Source organism: Oncorhynchus mykiss, chromosome 28 (assembly GCF_013265735.2).
Source record: "Oncorhynchus mykiss isolate Arlee chromosome 28, USDA_OmykA_1.1, whole genome shotgun sequence".
In the NCBI taxonomy this organism is placed as follows: domain Eukaryota; kingdom Metazoa; phylum Chordata; class Actinopteri; order Salmoniformes; family Salmonidae; genus Oncorhynchus; species Oncorhynchus mykiss.
The window spans coordinates 6,442,501-6,456,466 of record NC_048592.1 but is presented as its reverse complement, the minus strand read 5'-3'; the positions used below and the strand labels follow the sequence as shown (position 1 = coordinate 6,456,466).

The 13,966-nt window shown below is 41.6% G+C and overlaps 1 protein-coding gene across 3 annotated transcripts in view; it reads left to right on the top strand.

Annotated features, from left to right (window-relative positions):
* Positions 1-384: 384 nt before the first annotated feature.
* Positions 385-13,966, top strand: part of LOC110508399 (nuclear receptor coactivator 6) — a 39,387-nt gene continuing 25,805 nt past the window's right edge. For 2 of the 3 annotated variants that reach the window (XM_021588910.2, XM_021588908.2), the window contains exons 1-8: positions 385-510; positions 7,638-7,926; positions 8,148-8,303; positions 8,436-8,558; positions 8,659-8,781; positions 8,892-8,995; positions 9,123-9,861; positions 10,104-10,247. In XM_021588910.2, coding sequence (XP_021444585.2) covers positions 7,686-7,926; positions 8,148-8,303; positions 8,436-8,558; positions 8,659-8,781; positions 8,892-8,995; positions 9,123-9,861; positions 10,104-10,247 — 1,630 coding nt within the window. In that variant the 5' untranslated portion in view covers positions 385-510; positions 7,638-7,685. The remainder of the gene's footprint in view (positions 511-7,637; positions 7,927-8,147; positions 8,304-8,435; positions 8,559-8,658; positions 8,782-8,891; positions 8,996-9,122; positions 9,862-10,103; positions 10,248-13,966) is intronic. The other variant, XM_021588911.2, reaches the window with a different exon arrangement.

Below are 13,966 nucleotides of genomic sequence, written 5' to 3'. Positions count from 1 at the left end.
TTTATTATAGCTAATAAATAACAAAATAATTGATGGATCATAAAACAAATGCATGTTTTTTTTTTAATTGTATTAACAAATATCAATAAACAGAAGAGGAATAGTCACATGCAAACAAGCATACATACAAACTATTTACATTGCCAGGATTCCTAAACAAAGTTTTCATTGCCTTTTTGTATTTCATTTTAGTTAGTGTTGCCATATTGTTCAAATTCATTTATAAAGTGAAAAAAGTTAGGTCTCGAATTAGACCATTTGCATTTGTGAATATGAAAAGTACCTACTATTATTAGCAGTTGAATGAAATATACTACATCTTTATCAATGTCAGAATTTCTGAAATAAATCATATCAAAAACATTAAACTTGCAATGCGTTTGGCATCACACACTCCATCTGATTGGTCGAGTAGGCGGGCCATTGACTCTGTGGCTGTGGTAACTAGAGACGGCTCCACGGTTCATGTTTTCTAGCATTGTTGTACTTGCTCCCAAATGGATTTTTCTGGTAAGGATTTCGTTGTTTGTTTTGAACATTTGTCTTAAGCAGTTGTATGTAGTTAGCTAACCAGCAACATAACGTTAGCTGGAACGGAGATCATGAAATAGCTAGCTAGCTACGTTAACGTAGTTAGCTAACCGGTACATAATGAATCAATGTACTAGTAGCTTGCAGCTAGCCAAATCCCAAAAGCGAACTGCTGCTAGCCAGCAGGCCCAGTTAACTGTGTTGTGATCTAGTTTTCTAATTGTATTGCGCCGTGTAATGACAGCTTACCACCAATTGGTGTTTTGGTGATCTCTTAATATTCAACTTCGCTTGCTTGCGCGGTATTATGCAAGCTTGTGAATGTCTTATTCGATAGGCAGCGAAGGCCTCGTTCTCCTTAGCCGATCGAATAAATGATTGAATCGCTTTTGCCAGATACTAGTTGGCTAAATCTTTTGTAGCAGCAGGAATGGTCTAATTTAGTTATTGCTAAAGCATGTACCGTAACTATGGTGTTCACTAACGTTAGCCCGTTGGTGTTGGTTTCTCATCAACAGTTAAGCCAGCTAACGCTAGCTACCTACCTGTCTTGATGTTCACGATAACAAGCAGCTTGCTATTGAACGCTGGACCTTGTAATAAGCTATAAGTAACCACATTATCACTACTGCTTGAAACAGAGTTACAACGCCCGTGACAACGGCAGTATTCTACATTGAGCTACAATGTTGTTAGACTAAGCTTCGGACACCGACAGCATCATTGCGCAAAATAGTACACAGCATCATCTGGATATGTATGCAACAAAAGTTAAACATTCACCTTATGCTGCCATTTCTGTCAAGCAGTTTTCGCATACAGTTTGTATTGACCACACCGAATGCACTGCATGTGCCACGCAATGTTGCAAGGAAAACGCAGCGTTTTCTTGGGTATGAATGTAATGCTGGTGTACCAAAATGCAATGACACTGTCGGTGTGTTGGAAGTGAGCACCTTGGCACCAACGACCTTTTCCCAAACGTCCTACTCCCAGACCATTGTCCGGCTTCGCCCGTTAACCTTGTAAGGTACCTCGCAGGGTTGCCTCACAAGTAACTAATGATTAACATGGTTACGACTCCATTGTGAGTACGCTCACTGTTTGCCCGGGCACACGTCCTGGCGATGGCTGGCGCATACCAATCAGACGGTAAACATTTTCTGGTCATGGTTAACCATATTTGTTTTCAAAAAAATGCTGTAATGACAAAACAAAACCCGTGTTCCAGTCCTCTCTTTCAAGATGTGGCCGATTTTAAACATTTTATAATTAAGAAATAACCGAATAACCAACTATTTGTGGTTTCTTGTTAATTTGATATGCGTCGGAATCTGTTCATTCATAGACATCGAATTGAGCGAATGCTGAGCAGGTTCACTGAGTTGCAAATCAAATGGATAGATGTAGCTCATTGATTTGTAGATCTGAAGCAGTTGCTACCTCAGATTATGAGCCTAGCAAGTGTCACAAATTAGTTATGTAGTACCCACAGAAGGCCACAGTGAGGAGCAAGAGCTAGCTGTTTTTTGCCTTAAAAAACCTGATCCCACGCATAACCTATATTAGCCTCAACCATAGGTTTCACCTATTTTAGCCTTAACCCCTAATTTTAGAGTTAGGATTATACAATAGGGATAACCTAGAACATTTATAGAAAATATTTTAGAACTTATATTACGTTATTAAATACCATTATAGTACTAAATAGCATTTCGATTGTTATTTAAAAAAAAAAAAAAACCTATGTAAGCATTTTGCTGTTTTTTTGTTCTTAGTTATTTTAGGATATTTATTATTGCAAAGCAGAACACTTGATTAACAAGCCACATTTGTTTTATTTTTTAAATGTGGTTTGAATTGGGTGTGACCTAGTAACCACTATGTGAAAGTCCAGAAATTGGCGTGGGGCAGGGTTGAGACTGATCTCGGGAATTACTAAGAAAAATACCCTTTATTTCTCGGCTGCCTCACCAATGTCTTTATGTGAATTAATAACTTTTAATTGCTAAATATTTCCAATAGATGGCAGCATAAGACCACAAAGAATCAGTTATCATTTTGGCTATGAGCAGCAATATGATTGACATAAAATAGCATGCAACTAAATACTATATGTCCGATGATTTTCTAAAATGGTCACCCATTGCTTTACAGTTAGCTACTTGTGTGAGAAGGCAGAGCTTCTCGAAGCTGGTTGATGAATTTGACAATAAATGTTCTAGAACAATACATTTCTCGACCAGAGGTGACTGAATTAATGTTCAGGATTATTGATAATCGTTATTGAAATAGTAATCAAGTATAATTTCAAAAATGAACATGAAAATAGGTAATAATAAACGTTAATCATCATCATAGTAATTCACAGTTATCTGTTTAAAAGGGTGTTTCTGTCCTTCCTCTTGAGTTAGCCGTGTGGAAGGGACAGAAAAAAAGTGTTTGTGAGGGGGGGGGGGGGGGGGGGGGGGGTTGCTGTCGGCAAGAGCTTGAGTTGGCTACTTGCATGAGAAGGCAGAGCTGCTCGATGCCTTTTCCTCGCTTTGGCATCAAACTTGGTTGAATAAACCATGAACGCTATCAGCAATGACGTTCATTCACGGACGGTCCAGATTATCAATACATAACATACAGATTAACAATACATACAATTCTGAAAACTTGTTTTATCCATAAACAGTCTTGCATTTTAATTGATAAACTCATCATTACTGCCGGGCTATCCAGGCTGTATCACATCCAGCTGTGATTGGGAGTCCCATAGGGCGGTGCACAATTGGCCCAGCTTCGTCCAGGTTTGGCCGTGTTAAGCCATCATTGTAAATAAGAATTTGTTCTTAACTGACTTGCCTAGTTAAATAAAGGTAGCAGTCAATAGCCAATTGGCCCTGGGCATTTGTTTTGCATACTGTAAGGCAGGGGTTCCCAAACATTTTATAGTCCCGTACCCCTTCAAACATTCAACCTCCAGCTGCCTACCCCCTCTAGCACCAGGGTCAGCGCACTCTCAAATGTTGTTTTTTTGCCATCATTGTAAGCCTGCCACACACACTATACAATACATTTATTAAACATAATAATGAGTGTGAGGTTTTGTCACAACAAACAAACCAATTCTTCCTTTGGCCGCCTCTCCTTCCAGTTCTCTGCTGCCAATGACTGGAACAAACTACAAAAATCTCTGAAACTGGAAACATTTATCTCCTTCACTAGCTTTAAGCACCAGCTATCAGAGCAGCTCACAGATTACTGCACCTGTACATAGCCCATCTATAATTTAGCCCAAACAACTACCTCTTTCCCTACTGTATTTATTTATTTAATTATGTTGCTCCTTTGCACTATCTACTTTGCACATTCTTCCACTGCAAATCAACCATTCCAGTGTTTTACTTGCTATATTGTATTTACTTTGCCACCATGGCCTTTTGTTTTTGCCTTTACCTCCCTTATCTCACCTCACTTGCATATAGACTTATTTTTCTACTGTATTATTGACTGTGTTTGTTTTACTCCATGTGTAACTCTATGTTGTTGTATGTGTCAAACTTTATATTGGCCAGGTCGAAATTGTAAATGAGAACTTGTTCTCAACGTGCCTACCTGGTTAAATAAAGGTGAAATAAAATAAATAAACAACCCGGTGTGTGGGAAGTGACAAGCTCTTATAGGACCAGGGCACAAATAATAATCAATCATTTTGCTTTATTTAGCCATCTTACATAAAAAAACGTATTTGTTCATCAAAAATCGTGAATAACTTACCACAGGTTATTGAGAAGGTTGTGCTTGAAAGGATGCACATAACTCTGCAATGTTGGGTTGTATTGGAGAGAGTCTGTCTTAAATCATTTTCCACACACAGTCTATGCCTGTATTTAGTTTTCATGCTAGTGAGTGCCGAGAATCCACTCTCACATAGATACGTGGTTGAAAGGGATAACAAATCCAGTTGTTTTTGTCATCCGTTTCGGGAAAGTACCTGCGTAATTGCGCACCCAACTCACTCAGGTTCTTTGCTATATCACATTTGACATTGTACGTAAGCTTGAGTTCAAGAGCTCCAACTTCTTAATCATAGCCTCAATTTTGTTTCACACATTGAATATAGTTGCGGAGAGTCCCTGTAATCCTAGAATCAGATCATTCATGCAAGAAAAAACATCACCCAGATAGGCCAGTCGTGTGAGAAACTCGTCATCATGCAAGCGTTCAGACAAGTGAAAATTATGGTCAGTAAAGAAAACTTTAAGCTCATCTCTCAATTTAAAAAAAAAGTCTCAATACTTTGCCCCTTGATAACCAGCGCACTTCTGTATGTTGTAAAAGCGTTACATGGTCGCTGCCCATATCATTGCATAGTGCAGAAAATACACGAGAGTTCAGGGGCCTTGCTTTAACAAAGTTAACCATTTTCACTGTAGTGTCCAAAATGTCTTTCAAGCTGTCAGGCATTCCCTTGGCAGCAAGAGCCTCTCCGTGGATGCTGCATTGTACCAAAGTGGCGTCGGGAGCAACTGCTTGCACGCTCGTTACCACTCCGATATGTCTCCCTGTCATGGCTTTTGCGCCATCGGTACAGATACCAACATGAGCAGCAGCTACGTTTGGGTACATACGGACCGTTAGTAGAATTCCCATGAGAGAGTAACTTTTAATGTGATTGGATGTTAATTATTTGACTAGGCTACCTGTATTTGATATTGTGTTGTTATTTCGCCGAACACTAGATGGTTGAATTTTTGGGGGGGCAGTGAAACAAGGCTACTCAGGCAAGAAAAAAACTTCACCCAAATGTATAGCCCCGTTGGAAAATATAAATGGACTGTTTGAAAATGTGAAGATAAAATGCAAGACCGAAGATGCACCCCGCATGTCCCTATGGGCTTTAGAGAAGCTTGGCGCTGGCACGTTGCCTTCAGAGGGTCGGGTAGGGTTGCAAAGGATCGGAAACTTTCCGGGGAAATTTCTGAAAATTTTCCATGGGAAGTTAAGCCCGAGAATGTTGGGAATTTTGCTTAAATTCATTTTAAAAAATTAGCTTATACCAGTGAACCTTTTTTTGTGTGGGATACACATAAGCAAATTATTGTGGCATATTTTGGTTAAACTATCCCCTAGTGATGCACCGATATGACATTTTTGGCCAACACCGATATCCAATATTTTCCTTGCCAGCAAAACCCCATACCGAAAACCGATATTTAAAATTTTAGCGGCCTTTTAAGCATACAAGTACAGTTAAATAGTTAACACACACACATGGACTCAGCGGTCTAAGGCACTGCATCTCAGTGCAAGAGGCGTCACTTCAGTCCCTGGTTCGAATCCAGGCTGCATCACATCTGGCCGTGATTGGTAGTCCCATAGTGCAGCGCACATTTGGCCCAGCATCGTCCGGGCCATCATTGTAAATAAGAATTTGTTCTTAACTGACTTGCCTAGTTAAATATAGGTTACACACACACCACACTGAGTTATTTTGTTGGCATTTATTGATGTCCCCATTACCGGTAAAACATAATTAAAACCTGTTTATTTCACTTACTTGCTGTGCTCTTTCGTTGTTCATTTGTTCAGTCGTTTCATTCTCAACCAGGATTTCTATGGAACGCCGTTTGGGTCTTTGCATGTCAAAAAAAGATACACGTCAAATAACAACACCATTTGACATGTCAAATAAGCTTGTTGCCCAAACAGGACCTGAATATGACTGCATTTCTATACATTTCTTACATAGTTATTACATATTGATTATCACTCATATTTCATGTGTCACATTGATTCATCGATACGTATGCTATGATGCTGGTAAATATTAAGTTCTGCCTTTCTGATGTATCAAATACTTATGTCATGCAATAAAATGCAAATTAATTACTTAAAAATCATACAATGTGATTTTCTGGATTTTTGTTTTAGATTCCGTCTCTCACAGTTGAAGTGTACCTATGATAAAAATTACAGACCTCTACATGCTTTGTAAGTGGGAAAACCTGCAAAATCGGCAGTGTATCAAATACTTGTTCTCCCCAATGTATGTACTGTATTCTATATCCTCTACTGCATCTTTATGTAATGCATGTATCACTAGCCACTTTAAACTATGCCACTTTGTTTACATACCCTACATTACTCATCTCATATGTATATACTGTACTCGATACCATCTACTGCATCTTGCCTATGCCGTTCTGTACCATCACTCATTCATATATCTTTATGTACATATTCTTTATCCCTTTACACTTGTGTGTATAAGGTAGTAGTTTTGAAATTGTTAGGTTAGATTACTCGTTGGTTATTACTGCATTGTCGGAACTAGAAGCATTTCGCTACACTCGCATTTTAACATCTGCTAACCATGTGTATGTGACAAATAAATGTTATTTGATGTGTTACTTTTATTTGGGCTGCAATTTCTGAGGCTGTTAACTCTCTAATGAACTTATCCTCTGCGGCAGAGGAAACTCTGGTTCTTCCTTTCCTGTGGCGGTCCTCATGAGTCAGTTTCATCATAGCACTTGATGGTTTTTGCGACTGCACTTGAAGAAACTTTCAAAGTTGTTGACATTTTCCGTATTGACTGACCTTCACGTCTTAAAGTAATGAAGGACTGTTGTTTCTTTTTGCTTATTTGAGCAGTTCTTGCCATAAAATGGATTTAGCCCTACTTGGTAGAATACCATCGTCTGTCCTTGTCACAACACAACTGATGGGCACAAATGCAATAAGAAGGAAAGCAATTCCACAAAATAACTTTTAAGAAGGCACACCTGTTAATTGTAATGCATTCCAGGGTACAAAGCTGTCATCAAGGCAAAGGGTGGCTACTTTTAAGAATCTCAAATATAACGTACATTTTGATTTGTTTAACATGTCTTCATTATTATTCTACAATGTAGAATAGTAAAGATAAAGAAAAACCTTTGAATGAGTAGGTGTTCTAAAACTGTTGACTGGTGCTGAAGATTGACACTTATGTTCTTTCCATTGAAAAACATGTTTTGCATGACATTTCATGGATTTACATGTAATTGATCACATACAATATTTGTGTCAATTGGGCATATCTTTAGAGGTAAAGTTATCTTTTGGTTCTACAGCATAAACGGTTCCAGCCTTCCCCACGCCAGTCCCACTAAGAGGGGTGGATGGCACATCAACACCCCCCATCAGAGCTTCCCCAGTGGACAGCAGTCCCAGATGGGGACCCTGACTCAGATTCTGACCAGGACTCTGGAGTTGGAGAGGATGCTGGTGTTCACTGGCAGGAGGGAGTTGGAGAGCGGGATTTCAACATCTTTGTTGCCTTTCGGGGAAACATGGATGACGAGGACTTCCAAGAGAAACTTGACAACATACTTAACAGGATGCCTAGTATGCTTGAATTGGGTTAGTAAGGGTTGGTGATGTGGTGCACCGTTCTAACTGGCTAAACACTTTCCAACTTTTGAATGTATTATGAAAGTAAAATGTTGAAAGTCATGATTTCAAAGCTCTGTATTACTTATATACTGATAAGAACAGTGATATTGAGGTATTGTACTCCTACCACTCCCCCCTCATCACCCAACTCTCATCCTCTTTCTTCATGTCTACCTATCCCTCTCCAGACTCAGAGAGACTGCAGCTCCAGCATGTGGAGCCATGGAACAGTGTGCGAGTCACCTTTAACATTCCTCGGGACGCGGCAGAGCGCCTCAGGCTGCTGGCCCAGAACAACCAGCAGCAGCTCCGAGACCTGGGCATCCTCTCTGTACAGATAGAGGGTATGTACAGTACCAAAATAGCAACAGCCATGGGTATGGTCAGGCCCAAAGTCAATTGTTTATTTTATAGTAAGCATCCTGAAAAGTACTTAGATTGTTGTTAATATTTTTTTTTCTTTTTTTTTCGTCCAGGTGAAGGAGCCATAAACGTGGCCATTGGGCAGAATAGAGGTCAGGAGGTCAGGGTAAATGGACCAATCGGTGCGTCCGGTCAGATGAGGATGGATTTGGGATTCCCGGGACAAGCAGGCCCAGGTGATTTGGGGCAGTACAGTGACAAGTTGAACTCTATGCATTGATTGATCGACTTTTAGTTGTTAGAATATAAACCAACTCCCATACTAATCTCTTGTAGGAGGCATGAGAATGAGCAACCCGTCGATGGTACCCCCTTGCCCCAGTATGTCTGGACAGGCCATGGTTCCCGGCAGCAGTGGACAGATGCACCCCAGAGCCGCCAGACCCCCCTCACAGACTGGTGAGGTCATATGCATGCTTAATAAGCAACCAGTTAACTCATTCACACATCCAAAATATGTGCAACTTGTTCAAAGGTATTGACCATATACGTTTTTACCCTCCCTTCAGATGCGATGGGCTCAATGATGTCCTTGCAGCAGCAGCTTCAGCATCCTCAGGCTGGCCCCTACGGCCAAGGACCCATACCCCCCCAGGCAGCTCACCACATGCAGGTACACAATCACTAATGGAGCTCAACAATAACCATGCATTATAATCACTATCAATACTACCAATTAATGCAAGGATTACATGTATCAGGAGTTGACTGTATTTATAAAGGCTGTATTTTGACCACAGACCATGCAGGTGGGGAGGCAGCTCAACCCGGCTGCCCTCCATCAGCTGCAGCAACAGCAGCAGCAGGCCCAGCAACAAGCTCAGCTCTCCCAGCTTGGTGTCCCCCGTCCCCCCTTCAACCCCTCTGGCCAGATGCCTGTACCCTCCGGCTGGAACCAGCTCCCCTCAGGGGTCCTCCAGCCGCCGCCAGCCCAGGGAGGACCCATGGGCTCAGGCTGGAGGAAGGCCCCTCCCCAAGCTCAAATGACTCAACGTCCCCCCTCCCTGGCTATGGTCCAGACCCCCAGCCACCCTCCACCTCCGTACCCATTTGGTAGCCAGCAGGCTGGCCAGGTGTTTAATGCTATGGTGCAGGGGCAGCTCCAGCAGCAGCCAGGGGCTGGTCAGTTTGCAGCCCCCCAGCCTAAAGGTCCCCAGGGTGGGCCTGGAGGGGTGGCAGGACCCCTTAGACCTCCACCACCTCTGCCTCCTTCAGCAGGGCCTCAGGGAAACCTCACAGCCAAGTCTCCTGGGTCTTCACCTTCCCTCTTCCAGCAGGGTTCTCCAGGGACTCCTCCCATGATGGGGCAGGGTCAGGCCCAGCTGGGACCGAGACCCATGACCCCACAGGGTTTCTCTCAAGGGGTAGGCTCACCGGGCAGGGCGATACTGGGACAGCAGGGTAACCTGCAGCAAGGGTTCATGGTAATGCCCCAAAATGGGCAGGCTGGACCTCCGGTTCATCAAGGAGGAATGGGAGGTAAGAAATTGAACTACTGCTGATGACTACAAATGATGCATTCACTTTCACAGTGTAGGTTTGTTCCATGGTCACAAATGATCTCCTGAAGCATTGCCTTATTAGTTAGAAGTACTTATTAGTTAGTAACACAATTCATGCTGAAATCAAAGTAATATTCAGACAGTTAGTGTATCCAGACTTACTATAATGACCTTTAATGCTGGGCTAATGAAATTCCCAACAGTGGTGTTTGATCATAGGCATGCCCAATCGCCTGCCCATGGGGTTTCCTAACGTCCCAGGGAACCAGAACTTTGTCGAGGGTCAGGTGACTAGCGCCCCAGGAACCCCTGGGGGAGGAGCCAATCCCCAGCTCCAGAGCAGCCAGGTTATGGCACACACAGGTACAAGACAAAGAATAGATCTGCACAGTTAAAATTATACTTTGTTTTTGAAAGAAACGCAAATTTCTTGTCCATTTTTAAAATAACATCAAATTGATCAGAAATGCAGTGTAGACATTGTTCATTTTGTAAATTACTATTGTAGCTGGAAATGGCAGATTTATTATGGGATATCTACATAGGAATACAGAGGCCCATTATCAGCAACCAACACTCCTGTGTTCCAATGGCACGTTGTGTTAGCTAATCCAAGTTTATTTTTTTAAAAGTCTAATTGATAATTGGAAAACCATTTTGCAATTATGTTAGCACAGCTGAACATTTTTGTTCTCATTAAAGAAGCAAATAAACTGTCCTTCTTTAAACTAGTTGAGTATCTGGAGCATCGGCATTTGTAAATTAGATTACAGGCAAAAAAAGGCCAGAAACAAAGACCTTCTTATTAAACTCGTCAGTCTATTCTCATTCTGAGAAATTAAGGCTAATCCATGCGAGAAACTGAAGATCTTGTACAACGCTGTGTACTACTCCCTTCACAGAACAGCGCAAACTGGCTTTAACCAGAATAGAAAGAGTGGGAGGCCCCGGTGCACAACTGAGCAAGAGGACATTAGTGTGTAGTTTGAGAAACAAGACCCCTCACAAGTCCTCAACTGGCAGTTTCATTAAATGTACCCGCAAAACACCAGTCTCAACGTCAACAGTGAAGAGGTGACTCCAGGATACTGACCTTCTAGGCAGAGTTCCAAAGAAAAAGCCATATCTCATAGTCAGTCTGGCCAATAAAAAGAACAGACAGAGGAAGATTGGAAAAAAGTGTTATGGACAGACAAATCTAAGTTTGAGGATCACAAAGAAGAACATTCGTGAGACACAGAAAAAGTTTAATGATGCTGGAGAAGTGCTTGACGCCACCAAGCATGGTGGAGGCAATGTGATGGTCTGGGGAGCTTTGCTGGTGGTAAAGTGGGAGATTTTTACAGGGTAAAGGGATCTTGAAGAAGGAAAGCTATCACTCCATTTTTCAACACCATGCCTATACCCTGTGGACGGAGCTTAATTGGAGGCAATTTTTTCCTACAACAGGACATTGACCCAAAGCACAGCTCCAAACTATTTTTTATTTATTTATCTGTTATTTTACCAGGTAAGTTAACTGAGAACACGTTCTCATTTGCAGCAACGACCTGAGGAATAGTTACAGGGGAGAGGAGGGGGATGAATGAGCCAATTGTAAACTGGGGATTATTAGGTGACCGTGATGGTTTGAGGGCCAGATTGGGAATTTAGCCAGGACACCGGGGTTAACACCCCTACTCTCACGATAAGTGCCATGGGATCTTTAATGACCTCAGAGTCAGGACACCTGTTTAACGTCCCATTCGAAAGACGGCACCCTACACAGGGCAGGGCATTGGGATATTTTTTTAGACCAGAGGAAAGAGTGCCTCCTACTGGCCCTCCAGCAGCATCTGGTCTCCCATCCAGGAACTGACCAGGACCAATTTGATTGGTTGATTAACTATTTAGGGAAGAAGCAGTCGGCTGTTATTCTGTCTATAATGGAGTGTCCAGCACAGTGACCGGATCTCAACCCTATTAAACTGTTGTGGGCACTTCTTACGGTCAAGCTGCTCCCATCAGTCCAACTTGTGTGAGGTGCTTCAGGAAGCATGGGGTGACATCTCTTCAGATTACCTCAACAAAATGACAATTAGAATGCCAAAGGTCTGGAAGGCTGTAATTGCTGCAAATGGAGGATTCTTTGACGAAAGCACTTTGAAGGACAATTATTATTTATAACCTTGTCAACATCTTGACTATATTTCCTGTTCATTTTGCAACTAATTTCATGTATGGTTTCTTGGAAAACAAGGACATTTCTAAGTGACCACAAACTTTTGAACGGTAGTGAGAGAAAAAGCCCTAGCAGGGTCGTTCAATGTGATTTCAATCACTTTTTGACTGCACACCATTAAAATTTAGATTAAAATAAAAATGTAACTTCCAATTGCTACCACAAAGATGGCCTCCGGTCCGCACACGGTTGACTGTCTATTCTATTATCTATATTTCTATGATTTAATTTGGAAGATTGCCAGTGTAATTTACCGTTTGAAAGTTGAAATGCCAACGCTTTTCCCATTTTAGTGCATTTATCAGCCAAAACTTGACACCCACCCTCTATTCAAGAGCATGCTTTGTCTCAACCGCGGACGGGCACAACCCAAACACCTCAGATTATGTAAAATTGGTTATCAGCTACAATGTATACGAAAAAAAAGTTAATAATGACAGATTTTTTATATAATTGATGTTGAAAGTTTTTATATATACAGTTGAAGTCGGAAGTTTACATACCGTAAGGGAACATTTTGATATTTGCCATATGGTTAGTGAGAAAGTCCACATTGCAAATGTACGGTCCCTTACTAGACGTCCGAAAACGTTTGTAAAATTTGCGGACGGCGTCGGGCCGTGCGGCAGGGCCGAATCCTCCAGGAAGTCATCAAACGAACTCTCTCGGACATTCGGTTTCCATTTTATAAAATAATCCAATTTTGGTCAATTTTCCACTGTCCCGGTAAATCCCACAAGAGGGCGAATGGAATCATATTGCAAATGTACAAAACATCACGAATAACGGCGTGGCCTTATCTCCTAAACTGAAAATATTTCAAAGCAGAAACTTGGTGTGCATAGGTTTGGCATAATGGGCAGTTGGCCCCGAACAAGATGGCGTCTAGGCCACAACGGTTTTTGAGTTATGGCCATTTTTCTGGGATTAAAGGTCCAAAATGGAAATAAAGAATAATTTTTCAATGTAAAGGAACCTACGGTGTCAATAAAAAAAGAACCAGCCATTTATCTATCGTCATTTAAGAGAAATCGTACCATGTCAAATTGGTGATGATCAAAAATAGATAAATATATTTTTTAAACAGTTACAGATCCAGTTGCAGCGTGTTCATACAAATCTTTTTAAAGTGTGCTCTGCGAGATTTCTGTGATTTTCTGAAATAACACACACTCACTAAACCCTCCATAAATAAGTCAGTTATTAACATAAAGACTTAAAACTCAAAATTCTATAATTGCCTACCCCAAGGAGGATATGTGTTCCCTTTCAGCTTCTTGTGTAAACCGGAAGTGCCTTAAAATGGTGTCATAGGTGCTGTTTCGAAAGGTTAAAAAGGTCAGATCTTTTCAAAACTTCATATGTGTGATTAGGCAACCCTCATGAACTGTAAGTCAGTCATTTCTCCCAACAGGTGTCAAAGAAAAGCTCTCTCACGCACACACACAAACAGCAAGGATGAAGTGACAAAGTGCGGTGCTTAAAGACGCACAGAGCCTGCAATGGCATTTCCATATTCTCTAGGCCGTGCCGAGTTCAACAAGATGCCCCGCTTGACCGTAGCTCGCTCTGAGTGCAGCGACCGTGAAAAAAGTAGGCCCAAAATGAAGCCTGGCCCTAAATGTCATTTGCTTTTGGGTGAAAGAACCGTTGGGGTGAGAAGCACAATTTGACATCATGTATGTTCCCGAGGTCCTCCCGATCTGTGCAAGCCTAACCTTGACCGTGTGGCATTAACCCTTAACAGTTAATCAGGGTTTTTTGATCTCACAGATTACAATGACATCTCTCCCCATAGGAATACATTGCCTGCTCCACTAAAGTCAGCCTGAAGCCTATGTGGGTTATGAATGCCTTATGA